This window comes from Pygoscelis adeliae, unplaced genomic scaffold (genome assembly GCF_000699105.1).
Source record: "Pygoscelis adeliae isolate BGI_AS28 unplaced genomic scaffold, ASM69910v1 Scaffold216, whole genome shotgun sequence".
Taxonomy (NCBI): domain Eukaryota; kingdom Metazoa; phylum Chordata; class Aves; order Sphenisciformes; family Spheniscidae; genus Pygoscelis; species Pygoscelis adeliae.
Window position 1 is genome coordinate 3593518 of NW_008825073.1, and position 17924 is coordinate 3611441.

The 17924-nt window shown below is 44.8% G+C and overlaps 1 protein-coding gene across 2 annotated transcripts; it reads right to left on the reverse strand.

Annotated features, from left to right (window-relative positions):
• Window positions 1-569: 569 nt before the first annotated feature.
• Window positions 570-17386, reverse strand: LOC103919171 (transmembrane protein 182-like). 2 transcript variants are annotated; one of them, XM_009326636.1, is made up of 5 exons: window positions 17094-17381; window positions 14391-14508; window positions 12153-12251; window positions 9361-9498; window positions 570-1437 (listed from the first exon to the last, which is right to left on the reverse strand). In XM_009326636.1, the coding sequence occupies exons 1-5, from the start codon at window positions 17244-17246 to the stop codon at window positions 1208-1210; spliced, it is 738 nt and encodes a 245-aa protein (XP_009324911.1). In that variant the 5' UTR covers window positions 17247-17381; the 3' UTR covers window positions 570-1207. The 2 variants fall into 2 exon arrangements, with proteins under 2 accessions (XP_009324911.1, XP_009324912.1); XM_009326637.1 differs by lacking the exon at window positions 570-1437 and adding an exon at window positions 1470-2538 and having other exon boundaries at window positions 17094-17386.
• Between the last annotated feature and the right edge of the window lie 538 nt (window positions 17387-17924).

Genomic DNA, 17924 nt, shown 5'->3' on the forward strand with positions numbered 1-17924 from the left:
ATATGTTTAGCACAAACTATGATATTCATGAGAAAAGCGTGCATTTTTAGGAAGTTTGATTTAAAAGTTATGCAAATGACTTCAGCAAGCAAGGGCCCAACAAACTACTTCAAAGCATCAAGATCCAGCCCAAAAAACATGACAAGATCAAATCTTTGTCATTTCTCAAGTGTCTTTACAAACCTCAGCATATACAGTATAAATTACTTCACCTCCTGTACCTCGATAGTTTAGTATAATATTAGCATGCTTTTTTTTCAGTGGGACCGCTGTAGTCTGTCAAACAATGTACACCGGAGCAATTTCAAGAATTTAAAAGTATCTAAACGGTATATAATTTGTCTTTTTGGAGCTGGCTCTTGTGTTACGTCTGTAGAATACAACAAGGTCCCCTGGTCTACCATAACAAACAAAATAAAAAATAATAGTGCTATTGTTCCTGCTCCCCTTCCCCCAACTCAGACCATCTTTCAGTTTTTGGGTTGAGAATCCCCACAACACTGCGTCCAGGGAAAATATTAAATGCAGAGTAATGTCGTGCTGTAAAGAAATACTAATTAATTCATGTTATGATTCATGCCACAGAAATTAGTTTATTCACTTATTGAAAGTTAGGTTAGGTCCAGGTACATTTGTATCTTCAGAATCAGGGCTTTTAATGAAGAAAAAAAAAAAAAAAGTTTCTCATGTTTCCCGACATCCCATTAAAATCGTTGTCCTTTGACATCAATTAGAGCCAGCTAAAAAAAAAAAATCATCCTTAATTGCTTTTCAGAAATAGACATTATAGCGTACACCGTTGCAGCCAGATTCCATTACCTTTTACAAGAAACAAGGATGCTGGGAACGCCATAAAACTCCGGCTCTGCTGACTGTGGATGCGGGGCTCTGCTGACAGCCGGGGAGCTGCATTTCACAGCGAAGGCTCTTCCTTGGGCTGCAGGGAAAACTGACGCAAAACCCACAGACAGGCCTAAATTTCACCAAAGTGCCAAAGTGCTGAAGCTGGACGTTCAGCTGGGGCTGGTTTTGGACTGACAGTGGCCGGATGCTCAGTGCTCCATCCCTGCCCCCATGTAAGAGCGAGTGTAATCATGCACCTATGCTGACAATTATAGCTACAAAAACGATCTAGTCTTCAAAACTTGCGTATGTTTCATTACAAGGACCATCACCAACTTTCTCAAAGGCCTTCTCCAAATTTGTCTTACTCCAGGGACTTCATAATGTCTCTGCCGACCAGGTAGAAGAGGAGTCCGGAAAGCAAAACCAGGGGCACCCCCGCTGCGGCGAACATGAACGACCACCCGTAATACACGTGCACGGGTACATCGTCCATGCACTTCTCACTTCTCTCCAGAAGGATGTACTTCCGAAAATCAGCGGCAAACTCCTTCCACATCACAAAGAGAAATATGAGCAGGAGAAATAAGCCTCCTGGAAAGAGAGACAAAGGTGATTTATTCTCCGCTTACAACCAGCATATGAAACACAGAAATAAAACTGAGAAAAGATCGCAACACATTTCCATTTATTCTTGCAGGTTCTTTGCATCAAAGCTTAGCGTTGCAGAATTATTATTCATGGCATTGCTCTGCAGGTTCCTGTGAAAGCCCAACCCACTCGCCATGGGAGAGACCCACACCGCCGCGACCAGCTCCCGCCCAGCCGCAGGCACACTGACGCCTCGTGCTTTAGCCGCTGGTGCTAGAGGGCTCCATTACAGCTGGATACGGCCATGGAGAAACCATCATGACATGGCTGATGTTCGCAGCAGGGATCTGCATGAGGCTATCTCTGCATTCCAGCCCTAAAGGTGGGTTGTTTTGCCTTTTTTATTTTTAATTTGTCTGAGATGAGTGAGAAGGTGAGACTGAGACTTACTTTTTCCTTTTTTTTATCTACCCTTCCAAGTAGTGTCAGATCCAATTTCCACCAGAAATGCAAAGATACGGGGATCAGTCCTGCTGATGGCAAGCATTATCTGGCATCGAACCTGCTACACCCAGCACCGGCGCAAGCAGAGCCCACGCAGGCACCGAGCGGCTGCTTGCCGCTCGTGGCAGCTCCCCTTCACATCTTGTGTTACCCTTCCTTAAGCTGAGCTTTGCAACCAAGTATTAAAACACGGCAAGGAGTATAGATGATCCTATTTTGCAGAGAAATAACACATAGTAGAGTGGAAAAGGCATGTAGCCGTGAGATATTAATCTCAGATGGGCTACTAAATAACAGAATAATAAAAAGAATAATAAACAGCTCATACCATGAGGCTAGAAAGTCTTTTTATTGGCAAGTGAGACCTCCGTTGCCCTCCCCTGGAGCCAGACGGGAGGAGGGCTGAGGCCACACTCAAGCCTGAGCAGTGAGTGCAAGGTCAGCATCTCACGTAGAGAGGGTCCGCTCTCCTTGGAGCCTCCCAAGCCTCGCAGGATGCCTGTGACCCAAATAGCAGATCTCCCGTGAGACCTCGCGATCTCGTATTTCCAGATGCATACCCATCGAAGGTCAGCGTTTGCAGGAAGAGCTCGGTCACATCTGAAAAGCATGTGGCAAACAGGCACCTCCCAGACCTGGCGCAGCCTCCGGCGGCTCTGGGGGCTTCGGTGCCTTAATAGGAACCTCCTTTCCCCATAATTCAAAGTGATGGTAGTCAGAGGCTGCAGGTCTAGCTCCCCCGTATGAAGCAGATGACAAAAACTATAGTGGCCCTAATATTATTTACTGTGCTGCATTAAAGAATATATATAGTGCATTTTAAAGTCCACATATATTAAAGCTAAATAGTGACGGTGTGATGACAGATCTGAAAGCACTTCAGTAATATCTGATCTTGCTACTTCACAGCTAGAAGCTTGCTATTTTTAAATGGTGCGGTATAACATCTAGATGTACGCACATAGACACACATATATGAAAGAAATACATCACAGATTATAATATTTTTATAGTAGAACTGAACAGTTCGAAATTAATTTAGTTGACAAGTTACCACGCAGTTCTGTGGATGTGTTGTGGCTTCTGCTGGATTTAATTTTTCCCCTTGCAATTTTTAAATCAAAGGTAGCTTGTACGATATTTAATTATTCTTCCTGGCAGCTTATACACTACAAAATCCAACTCCCATGCTAAGCAAAAGAAGTGGGTAAAGCTTGACATTGATGTATCTGCTTAGCGATGGTGGTTACTGAAACCTCGGTCAGAGAAAAGACGTCAGTGTTCAACTGTGTTTCTGCTTCTAATGGATATAAGCACATCTGCTGCTACAAACCTCCACTTCACATCTTGTAGCCAAAAATGAGACTTCTCTGAAGGTACAGAGGGTTCAAAGTCCTCACTACGTGTTATATAGAAGTTGAAGCTACCCATCCTAAGCTGTAATGTCTATTAAATTGCCTCCTATACCTTAAGACTGCAAATCAAATCTTAATAATCAAAACCTGGTGTAACCATACGAATAGACTTTACATCACCACACGCTGTTATTTCAAGCCGTTCTCCCTTACATGGAAAAGTCCTTATGTTTGCTGGAGAGGCAGGCTAGGAGTTAAACAGCAGCTGTTGTAACATTTGCATGTTCATTGAGATTTTGATACCACTTGAAATTAAGTGCACAAATAAATATTTTACACTTAATATGATAGTTGTATGCTTAAAATACCAATTATTCTACTATAAGAAAACGATTGCATGTTTAAATAGTCACATGTCCTTTACAAAATACAATATATTGATAAGAAGGCAATTAAGTCTTTATTACTGATGTAATTTAAAATTAAATTAATTAGACAGCAACTGAACCTTGAAAAGTGCTCTTTTAAAGATCAATTTCTATTTCATTAACTTATAATACCTACCGTAAGAGACACAAATAAAAACGTAGCCCTGGTGGAACAGAGGACGCGGGTGCGGTAGCGTACTTTTGAATTATCCTACTTTTCTTTAAATGACCAGGGGTTTTGTGTTGAATCGTCCCAGGAAAATTTAGATGGTCTAAGCCTCATTTATTGAAGAAATCAGATTAAAACCTACCAGTTCTTACTGAGGAGGGTGTGGGGAAACCCTGTGAGCGGGTGGCACCGTCCCCGAACTCGCCAGGAGCTAAGGGTGAGGAAACAGTCCCTCCCCTCGCCCCAGGAGAAGCGCCAGGTCTCGGTATGGAAGGATTTATTATTAAACAGGTACTGGAGGTGATGGCACGGCCACGGCATCTAAATTAAGAACATTTTCACACGCTGGGAAAATGACAAGAAAATGTAAATTAAGCAGCTTTCTTCCCTGGAATAATTACAGCTGAGTGGCAAGGAGTCCTTGGGATTTACACCGTCTCCTTGGCGAGAAAAGAAAATCAAAAGGGCAGGTGCAGCCGAAGAAGGACGGTGGAAGCGCAGAAAGGGCAGCTCACTGAAAACTGTTCAGGAAAAAAATGCTTACTTGGAACAATCACAAGTATTCATGAGACTGCCTAAAATTTGTCACGCTTTTAGACATTAGTAGACTCATCATAATGAGAGTATCAGGATTTTTCACTCCCATATTACCAAAGTAAGCGTTTGGCATTTTTCTTTTAAAATGCTATTTTATTTTGGATTTTTCATCTTTTGAACAGGTCTCACTTTACCATCTCCTTTTTGGGGCTTCTAGTCTCAGCCGCAGCGGAAAGACCTCTTCGTTTCCTGCCAGCCCCAAATGGCTTTTTATGTACAGAGACAGATTTCTTCCTGCCTTGGGCAGCAAAATGAAAAACTGAAAAAAATCTAGTTTTCTTCCCAAGAAACGAGCCCTGCATCAGCACACGTGCCTGAGACGCAGGACACGGGTTGGGTTTGGGTAAGTGTAAGTGAAGACCTCATCAAACCAGACCATCCCCATGCTCCTCTCAGCATTCCTGTGGTTTCTACCACTGGAAAATTAGCCAAGTGATCTCTTTCTTTCTCTCCCCTTCACTCTTTGCCTCTGTTCATTAGGATGGTATGGAAAAAAATTAACAGTGAAACTCCGTCTCGTAGCTGATGAGGTCAACGGCATCTTCTGGGGAGGGGCTAATTGCAAGAAAATTGAAGGGGGGTATTAAATCTTTCTCCTTCGTACACTGCTAACTGCAGGACAACGAACCCCAGCGCTCCATCTCCCTTTCCCAGGAGAGCTGCACCTTCATTGTGAGTAAATTGGAGTCGGGCTTTTTCTTTCTCTCCCTTTATATCCTTGTGACACCTTTATAGCTGCTAATTGTAGGGACAGGTGAGTGAACTCAATCTTTAACTCTTATTCTGTGGAAGCTACTGAACTTTCGTGTAATCTGCTAATTACAAGAAAAATGAACTTTGACTCATTCGCCTTTCTCACTAGTTGCCTCTTGAGGATGTTAATAACAAGGAAATGGAGGGGTGATCTTCAGCTGCCTTTCCATAACTGTGAGTCTTTACTGCATGTGGGGAGCCTGAGATTGCCAAAATGGAGATGCTTGATTTGGGAAGAGGAATCTGAGCACAAAATTCGGCATTTTTAGTCATGGGACTGGCAAAGCAGCCTTTTTTTTTTAATGCAGCCGGCTCACACTGAACAAGAGGTTGCTCTGAGCACACGCCGTGCTCCTCTCGCATCACCATGACACGGCTCTGAAAGCACAGGAGAGGCTTTGTGCTGCCTTTGCCCACTGGAAACGGCCCATGGCCGCGGAGATCCTGCAGCTGCGGGACTGTGCGAGCACGCCCATGCGTGCCACACAAGTGGGGATGCTGGAGCAGCTGGAAGAAGTGTAGACTGTGCACAGTTCATCATGTATTTGTGCTTTCCAGCGTAAAGCAAGCTGATAACAAGCTCCTCTTTAGGTTGCTTAACATTACCTGAGACACGCATCCTTATTGCTTGCTTTGAAAACTCACCGTACAGTCACGCTTTGCCCGTGCGTTCCCTCCAGAGCACTCTCCCCACCCCTGAGCAAGCCACCAGGTAGAGCTCAGGTCATTTTTGCACTTAAGCCTACAGCTGTTCAGCTGGTCCGGACGTATTAGGGCAGCACTGCAAGCTCAGTAATTGCCCTAGGTCTGGATGAAGCATGTGCTCACTTCCAAGCTTGGTCTCTAAAACGCCCGAAGGAAATGAAAACCGAGGAGCACAAGTACAGGGAACCAAGGAGCACAAAGAAAGTTGTCTCAGCAATTCAAACAGTTTCCAGAAGCTGCAGTGCAGCGTTCACCCAGCCCTCTCGGTGACATTGTAGTGATAATTAATCATATTGTCATCTGACTATTGAAACAAGGGGACAATTAGTCACCAGTCAGTAGCTGCCTCCCCCTTGCAAGCACTGAAGCTAAGTCTGAGATGGCAAATGTTAGAAGGAAAGCAGCACGCTGGCTATTTGCTCATGCAATTCAGGCGCTTTTGGGAACAGGCTGGCAAGGATAACTGCTCAGCTGGCGAGGTAGATGTGCAAATGCAAGAAGCAGCAAATGTCAGATGGGGTCCAGCTGTATTTCCCGAGTCGCCCAGCAGAAGAAATGGAGGGGGATGGCTCCGGTCCTTTGAAAGGGCTCTCAGAAGCGCCACCCACCGAGCACTACATTTGTTATGGTAGCTGGCAGACAGTCAGATTTGTCCTCTTGAAAGTACAGTAAATAAAAGGCATCTCGGAGAGGAAACCCAAAGGGATCTAATTGAGCGATAACAATCTTCACCCTTAGGCACTGAATTCCCCCAGCGATGGAGGGGCACACGTAACTCCTCGAGATCATGTCAGGCTGGTTAACCACAAATGTGCTTGGGAGCGTATTTTACCAATAATATCTTTGGAGCCTTTTGGTGGCAAATGTTGCACTGTTTTGCAATGATTAACCACGGCTCTGGTTTCGTGACCTCAGCGTGGGCTGCTACCGAAAGGGGCAGAGGGAGGTTATGGACAATAAAGTTGTATATAAAGGATGCCCCGAGAGGCCGGGTCATCTTGCAGCCATGGTGCCCCATCTCACCATCCAACTGCCAGAACACGTTCCCTCTCTACAAATTGCCAGCGCTTTCACACTCCCTCAAGGAGACATCATTTCTGCGAGGGAGGTTAATTAACACTGACCCACAGGCCATGATTAGAAGACAAGATGCACTTTCTCCTGCGTCGTCTCTCCACATCCCGCTATCTAAAGGAAAGGGACAGCTAAGGAGTTGAAGCTGTGTTAAATCTATTGTTCCTACTGCTTAGCGCAATGATGCAAAATATTTTTAGAAGGGAGAGCAAGAAAATAATCATGGAAGGATGCATCCCAAATCCATCAGGAAGCCAGTGTCAAGCAGGATCCAGAGGTCTGAGTTCGGGATACCCCCTTCCCCCAGAAAAAGAGAATCAGCTGAAACTCTAAGCAAACTTTGCTGAAAATGCTGAAATACTATTGCATTCTCCTAGCTATAATTTAGATTGAAAATATAGCAGGAAGCCTCTTCCAGCTGAACTCGTTCCTCCTAATGACAGTTAATAACAATGATTGCTGTTCAGATTGAAACTGCATTAATACAAACTTCAATTTAAAACAGCGGCATCTTTGTCTAATGCCAAGAGGTTTATGTGGTGCATAAGCAGCTCTTCTAAAAAGTGTCACATTCTATGCCCCAGCCTTTTAATCAAGAAGTAGTCAAATAAAGTGCAAAAACAATGAAAAAAAAAAAAAGGAATACGGTGATTCAATATTACTCGACGTCCTTTTCTGTGTGATATTTTCTTATCTGGCCAGTGTCAGAAGGTGACCGATCTCAGTTTTTCCATTTGGGCTGAAAGTTGAGTGTTTTGAAGAGGTAGAGCTTTAGCTGAGGTAGCCAGGGTGTCACATCTGAGAGGATTCAAATATTCGGCCCTAGTCTCGCAAGGAGAGATGACTTCAACGCACACACGTGTCAAGTGGCCAACACTACGCAGTAGAAGGCATTGGTACCTGACGGAGATCTGATAGCAAGACGTCTTGCATTCCCAAATGAAATCCGTGTGTGTAAAACCACATGAAATCTGCCTTTAGAAAAATTAAGCCCAACCAAGCATTTATTAAACTATATAAGAAAGAGATAAGCAAATACCATACTTAACAACAACTCACTGCTGCCCTCACTTCAATAACTGAAGACCTAGAGGCAAGTGGAAAACTGGACAAAATGCAAAGCGAATTAGCAGAGGCAGGTAGGGCCACATTGATTTAGTGCTTTCCAGATTTTTTAGACAAATAAATAGATGCCATCTAGCTTCATTTTAACAAGCAGCTCAGCTGGCATCACATGGTTAATTGTTAGTACATCTGGAGGAGATACAAATTAGGAAAGGAGCTATAAAACGGATAAGGAGCTAAATAATGGGGGGAAAGGGTAAAAGGTAATGATGGGAGGGCATGGTGAGACTGGAAGGAGTTTGGGTGGAGTTCCTCCAGGGTCAGTGTTGGGACCTCTCTTGGTAAATCTTTTCATTGATGTTTTTGGTCAAAAAAAACTTGAGCACTCTCAAAGCCCAAACTGGGAGCAAAGACACTGGCTCGTGCTTGATTAATGCCGCGTATGAGGAAGCAGGACCTGGTGCAGGATACATAATTAAACGCTGTTTTTTCAGAGAAAGGTCTGACTTCATTATGAAGTTTTTCACTTGGCATGGCTCAGCTGAGCTCCAGCCTTTAGCTGCTTGAGTCGCAAAAAAGCTTTTTTCTGAGTTTGAGTCACTGTTATAAATCAAGTATTTCTACTAGTTAAGCCAGTTACTCCTTCTCAAATACAAAAAAGGAAAAAGCCCAAGTGATAATTCAGTGGAATCATTTGTAATGGCAGTGGGAATAATGAGTAAATGCCTATTTCTAATTCATTTTCCTGCTGTGCCACCGCTTTATCTTTTCAGGTTTTATTAAGCCAGCCCTCCCATTTTGAATCGCCAGGTATGCCTTTCATTTCTCAGTGGGTTTCCAGCTCTATCAGATGCTAACAGCAGAGATAGGAGAGGCCCAAATGCAAAGACTGACTTAGGGGAACAGAGCGTGGCTGATGGCTGCCCAGGGTTGACGCTGCTACGGACTTTACTGAAATAAAAGGCTCTGCTCCTTTGCGTTGCATAGAAGAGTAGGAAAAAAAAAACAAAACCTATTTTTCCCAAACCCCAGCCTCCCTGGGGGTAGGACTAAGGACTATCTTGTTAAAGCTGGACTGGGCATAGAGGTTTATTTCCAGTGGGGGAAGAAGGAAATCATTTACTCCAAAGCAAGGCCAGCTCCCATCAGAGCCCCCAGCTGCCTCCAGCAGCGCCTCATCCTCAGCTGCCTCCCCTTCCCCTGCACGCACGAAGCGGAGCACGGCCGCTGCGTTCCCGCCCCGGCCGTATCCCGTTACCGCAGCTTGGCAGCTTACCCGAAGCAAGGAGGAATCCACCTCCGACTTTGTAGGACCGGGGGCTGACGAAGGGCACGCCGCACACCAGCAGCAGCCCTCCCACCAGCCCGGCGGCGACGGCCAGCATGATGAACGCCGTCCAGAAGCCTCTGTACACTGCACAGTCAAAAAGAGTAAAGTCAGGGGAAAGGAGAGGAAAAATGGGTTTTGGAAGTCCATACTTAACAACAGCTGCTTCAGCAACAGCAAAAGCAGTAACCTGTAATGCTGCTTGTGTTAGGCAGAGCTGGAGCTCCCGCTCTGCTGACTCCCTGCTGCGGCATGGGTGCAATGCGCCTGGAACCTGTGCAAGTTCAGGTTGAATGTCATGCCCTACATAATGGGATTGGAATGAGTACAAGGGGTTGGAAGGGTTTGCCAGGGAAGCACACCACAAAAAGGGGTGAGAGTAAAGGACACGGTGCTTTGCTGTGCCTGTGGGGGATGGAAGAGCTTGGCAAGAAAGGAAAGAAAATAGCAAAATTTGGAGAGACGGAATCAGACCACATCTTTGTTCCGTTTTAATTAACACTTATGGAAGGTGCCAGGTTCCTGGTTTAAAATAAAGGCGGTTTTTGTTAGCAGGACCGCAGGGAAAATGGGAGCTCATGATTTCCCCCATGAATGGCCTTGCTTGACTCCAAGTAAGAGAACAGGGCAAGAGAACAGCTGCCTCTTCATCCACTGAACTTGGGGGTTTTGCTGTGACTTCATGCAACCACGCCAGCCAGAGCCGAGCAAGCTTGCGTCCACCACATCCCACGGGATGTGACGTAGCCCACTGATTTCAGTCCCCCAGTAGCCAAGTCTCTTCCAGTCACTGTCGTAAACCTTGGCCAAAGGTGATGGTCTTCAGGCAGAGACCCTCTGATACCCTGCTCCCCATTCCCCTGATTTATCTGATGCCCTCGGACCACTGCATCTCGCTCTGCCTGTTGTTTTTCAGAAGCACTAGTTAGAGAGATTTAAGCCGAGCACGAGCAAGTGGGTAATGCTGAAATGATTCACACTTGAAAGAAAAATGATACAGAGAAGATGCATTTTACTCATTTGAAACCATTTTGTCAGGAGAGCCACTTAGGGAGAGATAAGTATCTTGAACTCTCCAAAACCACAGAATTCATTTTCATGTTTAACCTCCCGTCACCCATTTCTCTCAGGGAGCCTAAGAGGATGCAGATAAGGCAGAATTATCTCTGGAGCAGGTAATAGCTGGAGGACCCCTCTTCTTGGACGGCCTCCTGTTTTGTCATCATTTGCATATGAGGATGGAATAGTTTGAAATAAAATGAGTGTTAACGACAGAAGCGTCTGCTCTCTGCAGATGTCCGAATGCTTTGCAGCGGGGTTGGTGCAGCAGAGGAGCCCAATGCTCCTGCTGCCCTAAATGTGGGTGCTGAGACATCCTCGTCTTCCCGGGGATCATAGCGGGGTGGGTGCCAGGAGCCTCCAAGGCAGAGCCCCGCAGCACCCTGGGGTGCAGCCCCCGTGCAGAGCCTCTTCCCGGAACCTTCCCGGGACCCGTCCCAACGGGCATTTCTGGGAGGCAGCTGAAGAGGGTTTCATAGCAAGGGCTGACAGGCAGGGACAGATGCCTCCAGGGCCCTTTATTTAGTACGGAAAAAATAGTGTGTTTATCAGCGAGATCATTCAGAAACTAGACGTCATGCCTGCCTCTCCTAAGCTGAAAAAATCCCACCGCTTAACCCGCATGTTTGCTGCACACAGCCTGCGATGGGCTCCTCCTTCTACCATCGACAGGTCCCTCGTATCCATTTTACACTGCGGCATGTTCCCCGAGGCAGGAATCCTGCACAGCACAGCAAAAGAAACTAGCTGCTCTCCTTCACATGCTCCTACTGACAAATTTATTTTTTTTTATTAATTCCTCATTAAAAAAAATATAGAAATAAAAAAGGTACTGCTAAAGGCTAAGGAAAAGGTCAAGATGTTTGTTTGTGCAGTATGCCTGCCCCGGATCCCCGGAGGCAATGCAGAGTGATGCACACTATTTAAAGAAATCAATTCATTTCAAAAAAGATCATTGAATTAATTCTAGCTGCTGCCACCAATTTAGCAAATTAAAATTCCTAACAGCAGCTGACTCATTAAAGAACTCTGAAAATACAGAGAAACATAAATAAAAAGGGAACCAGTTGAAAGGAGAGCTCTCCAACTGTGTCATATTCAGTGTATTAAAAATAAGCCAATCACTTACGCAGATCTTCTAACAATTTGGTCTTTAACTGATTTTCCAGTGCTTGTTTATTTTGTCTTGCAACAAATCAACACTAGAGCTCTCCCAGGCAGCCAGACTCTGGAAACGAGTCAGCGCTGGACTGCCACGAGCCTGCCGCCCAGGATAAATTATTTGTGTCGCTTCCCACTGGGTCTGGATTTGGCCATGGGTCAGAAGCCCTTTGCCTCCAGCTCCTCCCAACGAGTGAGGAGGTGGGAGAAGGAGGAGGATGGATTTAGCATCCTCCCTTGCTCATGGGAATAGGCACCAAGCACCCAGCAGGAGGGTGCACGGCTTATGGCCAGGCACGGCTGTCTCTGGAGGAGAGAAGACGTGGGAGGACATCTCGATGTGCTCACGGCTCGGGGCAGTCAACTAAGCAAGGCCATTTTGTAAAGGAGCGTTCCAAATGTCTTGGTCATGCTTGGCCACATGCATTTGCAATGGGAGAACCACAGCACTGACACACATCATAAATCTCTGCCCGGTCGCTTGGGAAAGGAGCTGCTGGGAGAGCAGGAAAGAAACCCACCTGCGGTCGTGTCGTAGGAAGGATGGGGGAAAGGTCCGAGAGCAATGGGCATGGGAAAGAGGTAGCCATGCATGCAGAACTTGGGGTGTGCTTGGCTGGCTGAAAAAGAACAACAACAAGAAAAAAAACGGTTTGCTTTTATTTTCTGCAGGATCACAGTTACAGAATTCAGAGGGCAATGTCCTAGTCTGCAAAACCTACAAAACCCTCACTGAAGACAGAAGGCTGGGGAGTAAAGAAGGACAGTAAATCCTGGTAGGAAAAAAGGAAAAAAGGAAAAAAGGAAAAAAGGAAAAAAGGAAAAAAGGAAAAAAGGAAAAAAGGAAAAAAGGAAAAAAGGAAAAAAGGAAAAAAGACTGATGAGAGAGGGGAGACATAGCAGGATCTGAGACTGCTACCCACACATCTTCTCATCTTCATAACCTGAGTCTGAGGTGGACACAAATCATAAAAGATGGGCCAGCTGAAATTAGTGTAAATATTCCCATTACTGTTTTCCTCCAGAAAATGTGTCAGACCGCCTGGAAGGTGCAAAGGTATCTGGGTAGCAGAACAAGCTACCTTACAAGACCTCCAGTTTGTGAGAAGGGAAAACACAATTAGAATGGAAGTGCCCCATCAATATTAATACCACTGAGGCTTATCGTGATTAATGGTAATAGAATGAATGTTAAATGAATTAATTAATGGTTGGCCACTTATTTAAATATGTTCCCCAGCTCAAAGGAACACTTTATAATAGGTGGACATTAGTTCATGCTAAATTGACTATGGAATACCTATTGAATTAATTATTACATCCATGAGAGCAGCAAATTAATTTGCCATGATCAATCCTATTATAATAAATACCTAAAGAAGTAACACAAATTTGCCAGTTATCAGAAAGAGTCATTTTACTTCAGGTAACATTATATTATATCATGTATTTCCATATAATGTAATTAGATAGCAAACTCCCTCTCTCAAGCCTGTCCTTTTTTATAAAAAAATTTCTGTGTGAGAAATCTCACGTTGTTCAGCTGAACAGCGGCGGTAACTGTTCCTGCAAGATTTTACGGGAAACACAAGCCAGCGACCGGGGGACAGCAAAGTCGTCTGAAAGTTTAATCTCTGCACAGTAGATTTATCGCGGGAACCTGCATTACTTGCAGCCAAATGCCCTACGAGGCGATCACGCTGCTCCACAGGCACATAAACATCTTTGAGCAGACCGAAGCACCAGCGAGCGCAGGGTCAAGGCTTTTGCAGCGTTTAATACCTTCGCAGAACTTATTTAAAATCTCTCTCTTTTGTTATCCTCAATACTTCTCTAGGGTTGGGGCCTCCCGGGGAAAGGCTGTCCTCTAATTACCCACTGTGCACTACTAATGCAGGCGAGCTGGCTGCTGGCTCGGCTGCCGGCGGCGCTGGTGCCAGGCGCGTTGTGGGGTGGTCTCACTCCTTTGCTCTTTCTGGTGGGAGCACCTGGTTCACTGGGCCAAGACCCCACGCTTCACTGCACGTGGGCCACCAGTCAGCACCAACTGGTGTCTCAGAACAGGTTTCACCTTCTCCTTCAATTTTTTTTTTGAAGAGTGAACGCGCTTGCAGAAAACAAAGTATTTTGCATCCCTCTCTGTTTATTCACACGTGTAATTTCAATGACCTTAAAAAGCAAAACAGGCAAGATCTTAAAATAAAGGTCTTGTGTGCTTAAAAGCATAAACACATGTGGTTACAGCTCTCCATGGCCCACCACTGCCCACTGCTAGAGGACCTGAGCACGCAGGGAGATCACGCACGTGTGTGTCCAGCCTTCCCCATGCTGAAATCAGTGGGAGGTGGGAACACTCCGATGGCTGAAAATGCTAACAGAAGAGCAATGCCAAGGGAAAGGCATGGGCTCAAATTTAGCAGGCCTTAGCTGAACACAAACATCAAGAGAGATGGGGGGAGAGTTGGTCTTGCTGGTGGAAACCACCACTCCATAAGACTTTGTAGGTGATATATTAAATAGCATCAAGAGGTTCCTACATTTCTGTGAACAACCCTCTGAGAGCAAAATCCAAGTCAAAAAAGGAGCACAGAAAGGGTGAGCCAAGTTTGCTTTTGATAGAAATACGATGAGAATGAAAAAAAAATGAAATAAAAAAGAGAGACAACTGTCTCTTCATCCCTGGGAGCCCTTGTTGTGCTTGTTTGCAAGTCAAACTGTGAGCGAGTGCTGTGAATGCGGTGCGGTGGCATCATACTCACTGTACCAGAAGGTCCAGATGGTCTCCAGGTGGCCCTCGCCAAAGAACCAGCACCGCCAGAAGAAGCCCTCGTGATGGAAAGTGAGGATCTCCTTCCTGACCTCTGTCGGCGTTTCAGCCTGCGGAGGAATGAAAGCCCAAGCTGATACGGGGATGATCATGGTGGAAAGCTGGAAAGTGTATTTTTTGCTTAGGCAGTTGTTGCTTTCATTTTTTGTTGGCATTTTCATTTGTTGTTGTTTGAGTTGGTTTTGGAGGGTTTGAGGAGCACAGAGGCAGCTGCTGTCCTTGCCTTTCTGTCAAATCAGAGCTACAAAACGTTCTGATAACAAATCATCCTGCAGACCTTCACAAAACAGTTTCTTCTTTCTCTAATATCTTTAAACCACTGATTGCCAGAGCTCGACGGGTATGCCAGGCAGCAGAGCACACTGGGTGTATTCTACTCCTTAAACACTTTCCTCAAGTAAATTTTACTGCTGTTGTACCCAGTTGGAAGCAGGATGATTACCAGTAAGCAATTTTAGGGGTGACCCAATGCAACAGTTCAGATATCCTTGCTACTCTGCAGGATCCATGTAAGGTCTGGCTTAACCCCAGAAGACAGCCCAACTCTAACACTCCCATTGAGCCCCTCCCAAGCACCAGCCCAAAGGTTCTCTTCTTTCCCTCCCTCTGCTGAGCCCAGTAGAAGTTATACTAAACCTTTGTGAGACAGAAATCACTGTTTGCTCACAGCAGTCTTCTCATAGACCAGGATAGGGATGTTGACAATTTTTCCTTTTTTGGTGAGTCTACTTCAACCCCCAGACCAGACCTGCGAGCACAAGGTTTAGGTCTTTCCAGAAGGAAGGGTATTGCAAAGTTGAGTCACGGTCTATTTACCAAAAAACTTATGAAAATTATAGCCAAAATCAATTTTGCCTTTCTCACATCAATTAGGTAAAGGAGACATGACTGTTCTAAAATTACATTTTGTGGAGGATGGATAAACTCCATACAGGATTGGACCCTGTGAACTAGGGAAAGGAGACAGGACAAAACGAGGAGGTTCTAGAAGATACTTCCCTCGCCTTGAGGCTTTTATGCATCAAGTCATGACCGCTTCCAGAGCTCTGACCTGACTCTCCTTTTACTTTCAGGATAACATACTAACTATGACAATGGTAACATGCAGCCCTCAAACTTCATCAGCTGGATGGCTGCTGACTTAGTGCATCTCCGGCACATTTAATCGCTGTTTGGCAGATACTCGAGACCATCCTTATCTGTAAGGGACAGGATTTGCCAGTTTAAGAAAGGGCAGAGAAGGTAAAAACACAGCCTGTTGTACACAACTAGTAACTGAAGTAGAAATAATAGAAGCAGTGTCTGAAATAGAAATAAAATAGCTCAGAAGAAAGAGTAAGAGCAGTTCCTATTTCTGCCTGGCGCTTTTGAAGTCGTTCTGCCTTAGTGACAGGCACAATAACACTTGGCCAAGAGCATATCTGAAATGTTTGAGATGCTTATTCATGTCATGCAGTGCAACGTCTCTAGTCTCTCCACTTTAAAAGACAACAGCACAAACAAAAATCTGAAACAATTAACATCGTCATTTCCCAAGTGCACAAAAACTGAGCGGCACTCCTCCGTCCGTGACTCTCTGCCATTTCCAGGGCTTTACTGTGCTGCTTTAAACAGTAAAGACAGTGTCTTCTGCCAGGCAGTTTTTCTATCGTAATTTTTTTTTTTTCCACAGAGAAAGTCATTTGGAAACATGACTCAAGCGAACAGTGTCCTACATTTGATTATGGGATTCTGAAATGAAAGAAAATATTTCTTGCTGGCATCATGATGCTTACCAAGTGTGACTCACCACACCAGAAAAAAATCAAACCTAATTGGATTGAACTTTGAAGTAACAAAAAGTCTGCACACAACAAGGATCTTCCTGTCATTTTGTAATTGAAACCACACATCGATCGGCGCAAAAACATTTTTGAAGAGTGGGTTGCTCAGGGAACTGATCTGGTTGTTATTTCATGGAAGAGTTAGACAATAGCAAGTGCAGCTAAAGTCAAACTTTCGAAAGGATCTATAAACAAGTGATACCAGCAGTTAGCACTAAAATACCAAATTGTCCTTTGAAAATTACATTTCCCGCTAACTAAAATCCTATGTAAGTCTTAATTTTAAAATATATAGGCCTCTTCTTGCTAGATGTGCAAGAATTCTTGTCTACTCTGCTCTGCATCTGATGTTCGCTTTTGTTTTCTGTCTGTGCCGTAGTCATATCGCTTCAGATGTAAATGATTGCCAAGTTCTACACCTTAAAATATGAACTATTTTTAAATGAAGAAACTCCAGAGGAAGAAATCTTTTAATGACAAATATCAGGACATATCTTCTGTCTTTAGAGGCAAATGCTGTCAACAAGTAAAGCTCTTATATTTTTGCCTTTCATTCCCTAATGTTCATATCTGCCAGATTACAGAGGTGCTGTCTTAATGTTTCCTAGACGCACTTTACTTCAGTCAAAATGCTAGATACTATGGAAATACTGGTTTGAATTTTAAAGTTAGCTCAGGCTGATATTTTACATTAGCAGGTCACTTTCAATGAGCATAAATATTATCACAGATTCAAAACTTTAAAAATTTAAAATTTAAAATTATTTAAATAAGTCAATTCTTCCGAAGTAAGACAAGATTTCAGAGTTTACCTCCCCGGTCTGCAGAGTGCTATTCCTACGCTCGAAGACGCCACAGGTCTCCGTAGCTAGAAGCCAGTAATCTGTCCCGAAAGCGATGAGAAAGAGCAACACGCCGGTGCCGCCGAGGATCCCGGCTGCGAGGGCGGCTACTCCAGCCTTCATGGGGCAGCAGGTAGGCAGCAGAATTGGAAATCAGAAAAGAAGAAAACCACTGAAGTTTCCAGGGTCGCTGGAAGAGGGGGATGAGAGAAGTGTTATTTTTGGACACGGATAATAATCTTCTCCTGGCTGGTGTGAGTTTCAGTGGGTGGTGGGAACAGGACTAATAAAAGCAGATGACCTGGCGTAACCAAACAGCTGTGGCATTAAGGAACATGACAAATAGCTATTGAGACAGAGCAGGAAGATTTCCAAATAAACACATGGCTGTTCATTTCAGAAGAGTGGTGCAGAGAGCCCTTAGCCTCGGCCGGTCAGGCAGCATCTCTAGGTCACGAGTGGTTACGATGCAGAACTGCCCAGGACACTGGAGAGTTTTTAAAACCCCGTTTGCGCATGAGATTAGCAGAGAGGCTGTGCATGGCTTGAGCAGATCTGAACTCGAAGATCTTTACCACGTCATGGAGTCCGCAGTTTCTGCAGCCGTTGCTGTGAGATACCTTTAGCCGTGCCCTCGCAAGCGCAGCGCAGAAGCGGCACTTGTGGAACGTGCGTCTCCTTCAGCTCCTGCTTCCTCTGAACAAAACGCTAAGGCAGCTTTCACACAGAGTAACCCCAGAGATCCAAGGAATAACGCTAAACCATCGGTGAGATCTTAAATATCTTGGTGCTCTCAGAAGT

What these genes read in the sequence shown, in the direction of transcription:
- LOC103919171 (XM_009326636.1), bottom strand. Translation starts at nt 17,246, where the DNA reads ATGAAGGCTGGAGTAGCCGCCCTCGCAGCCGGGATCCTCGGCGGCACC. An exon ending in CATCTGGACCTTCTGGTACA is followed by an intron (nt 12,252 to 14,390) that starts GTGAGTATGATG and finishes GTTCTTTTTCAG; the next exon opens with CCAGCCAAGCACACCCCAAG. An exon ending in TTCCTACGACACGACCGCAG is followed by an intron (nt 9,499 to 12,152) that starts GTGGGTTTCTTT and finishes TTGACTGTGCAG; the next exon opens with TGTACAGAGGCTTCTGGACG.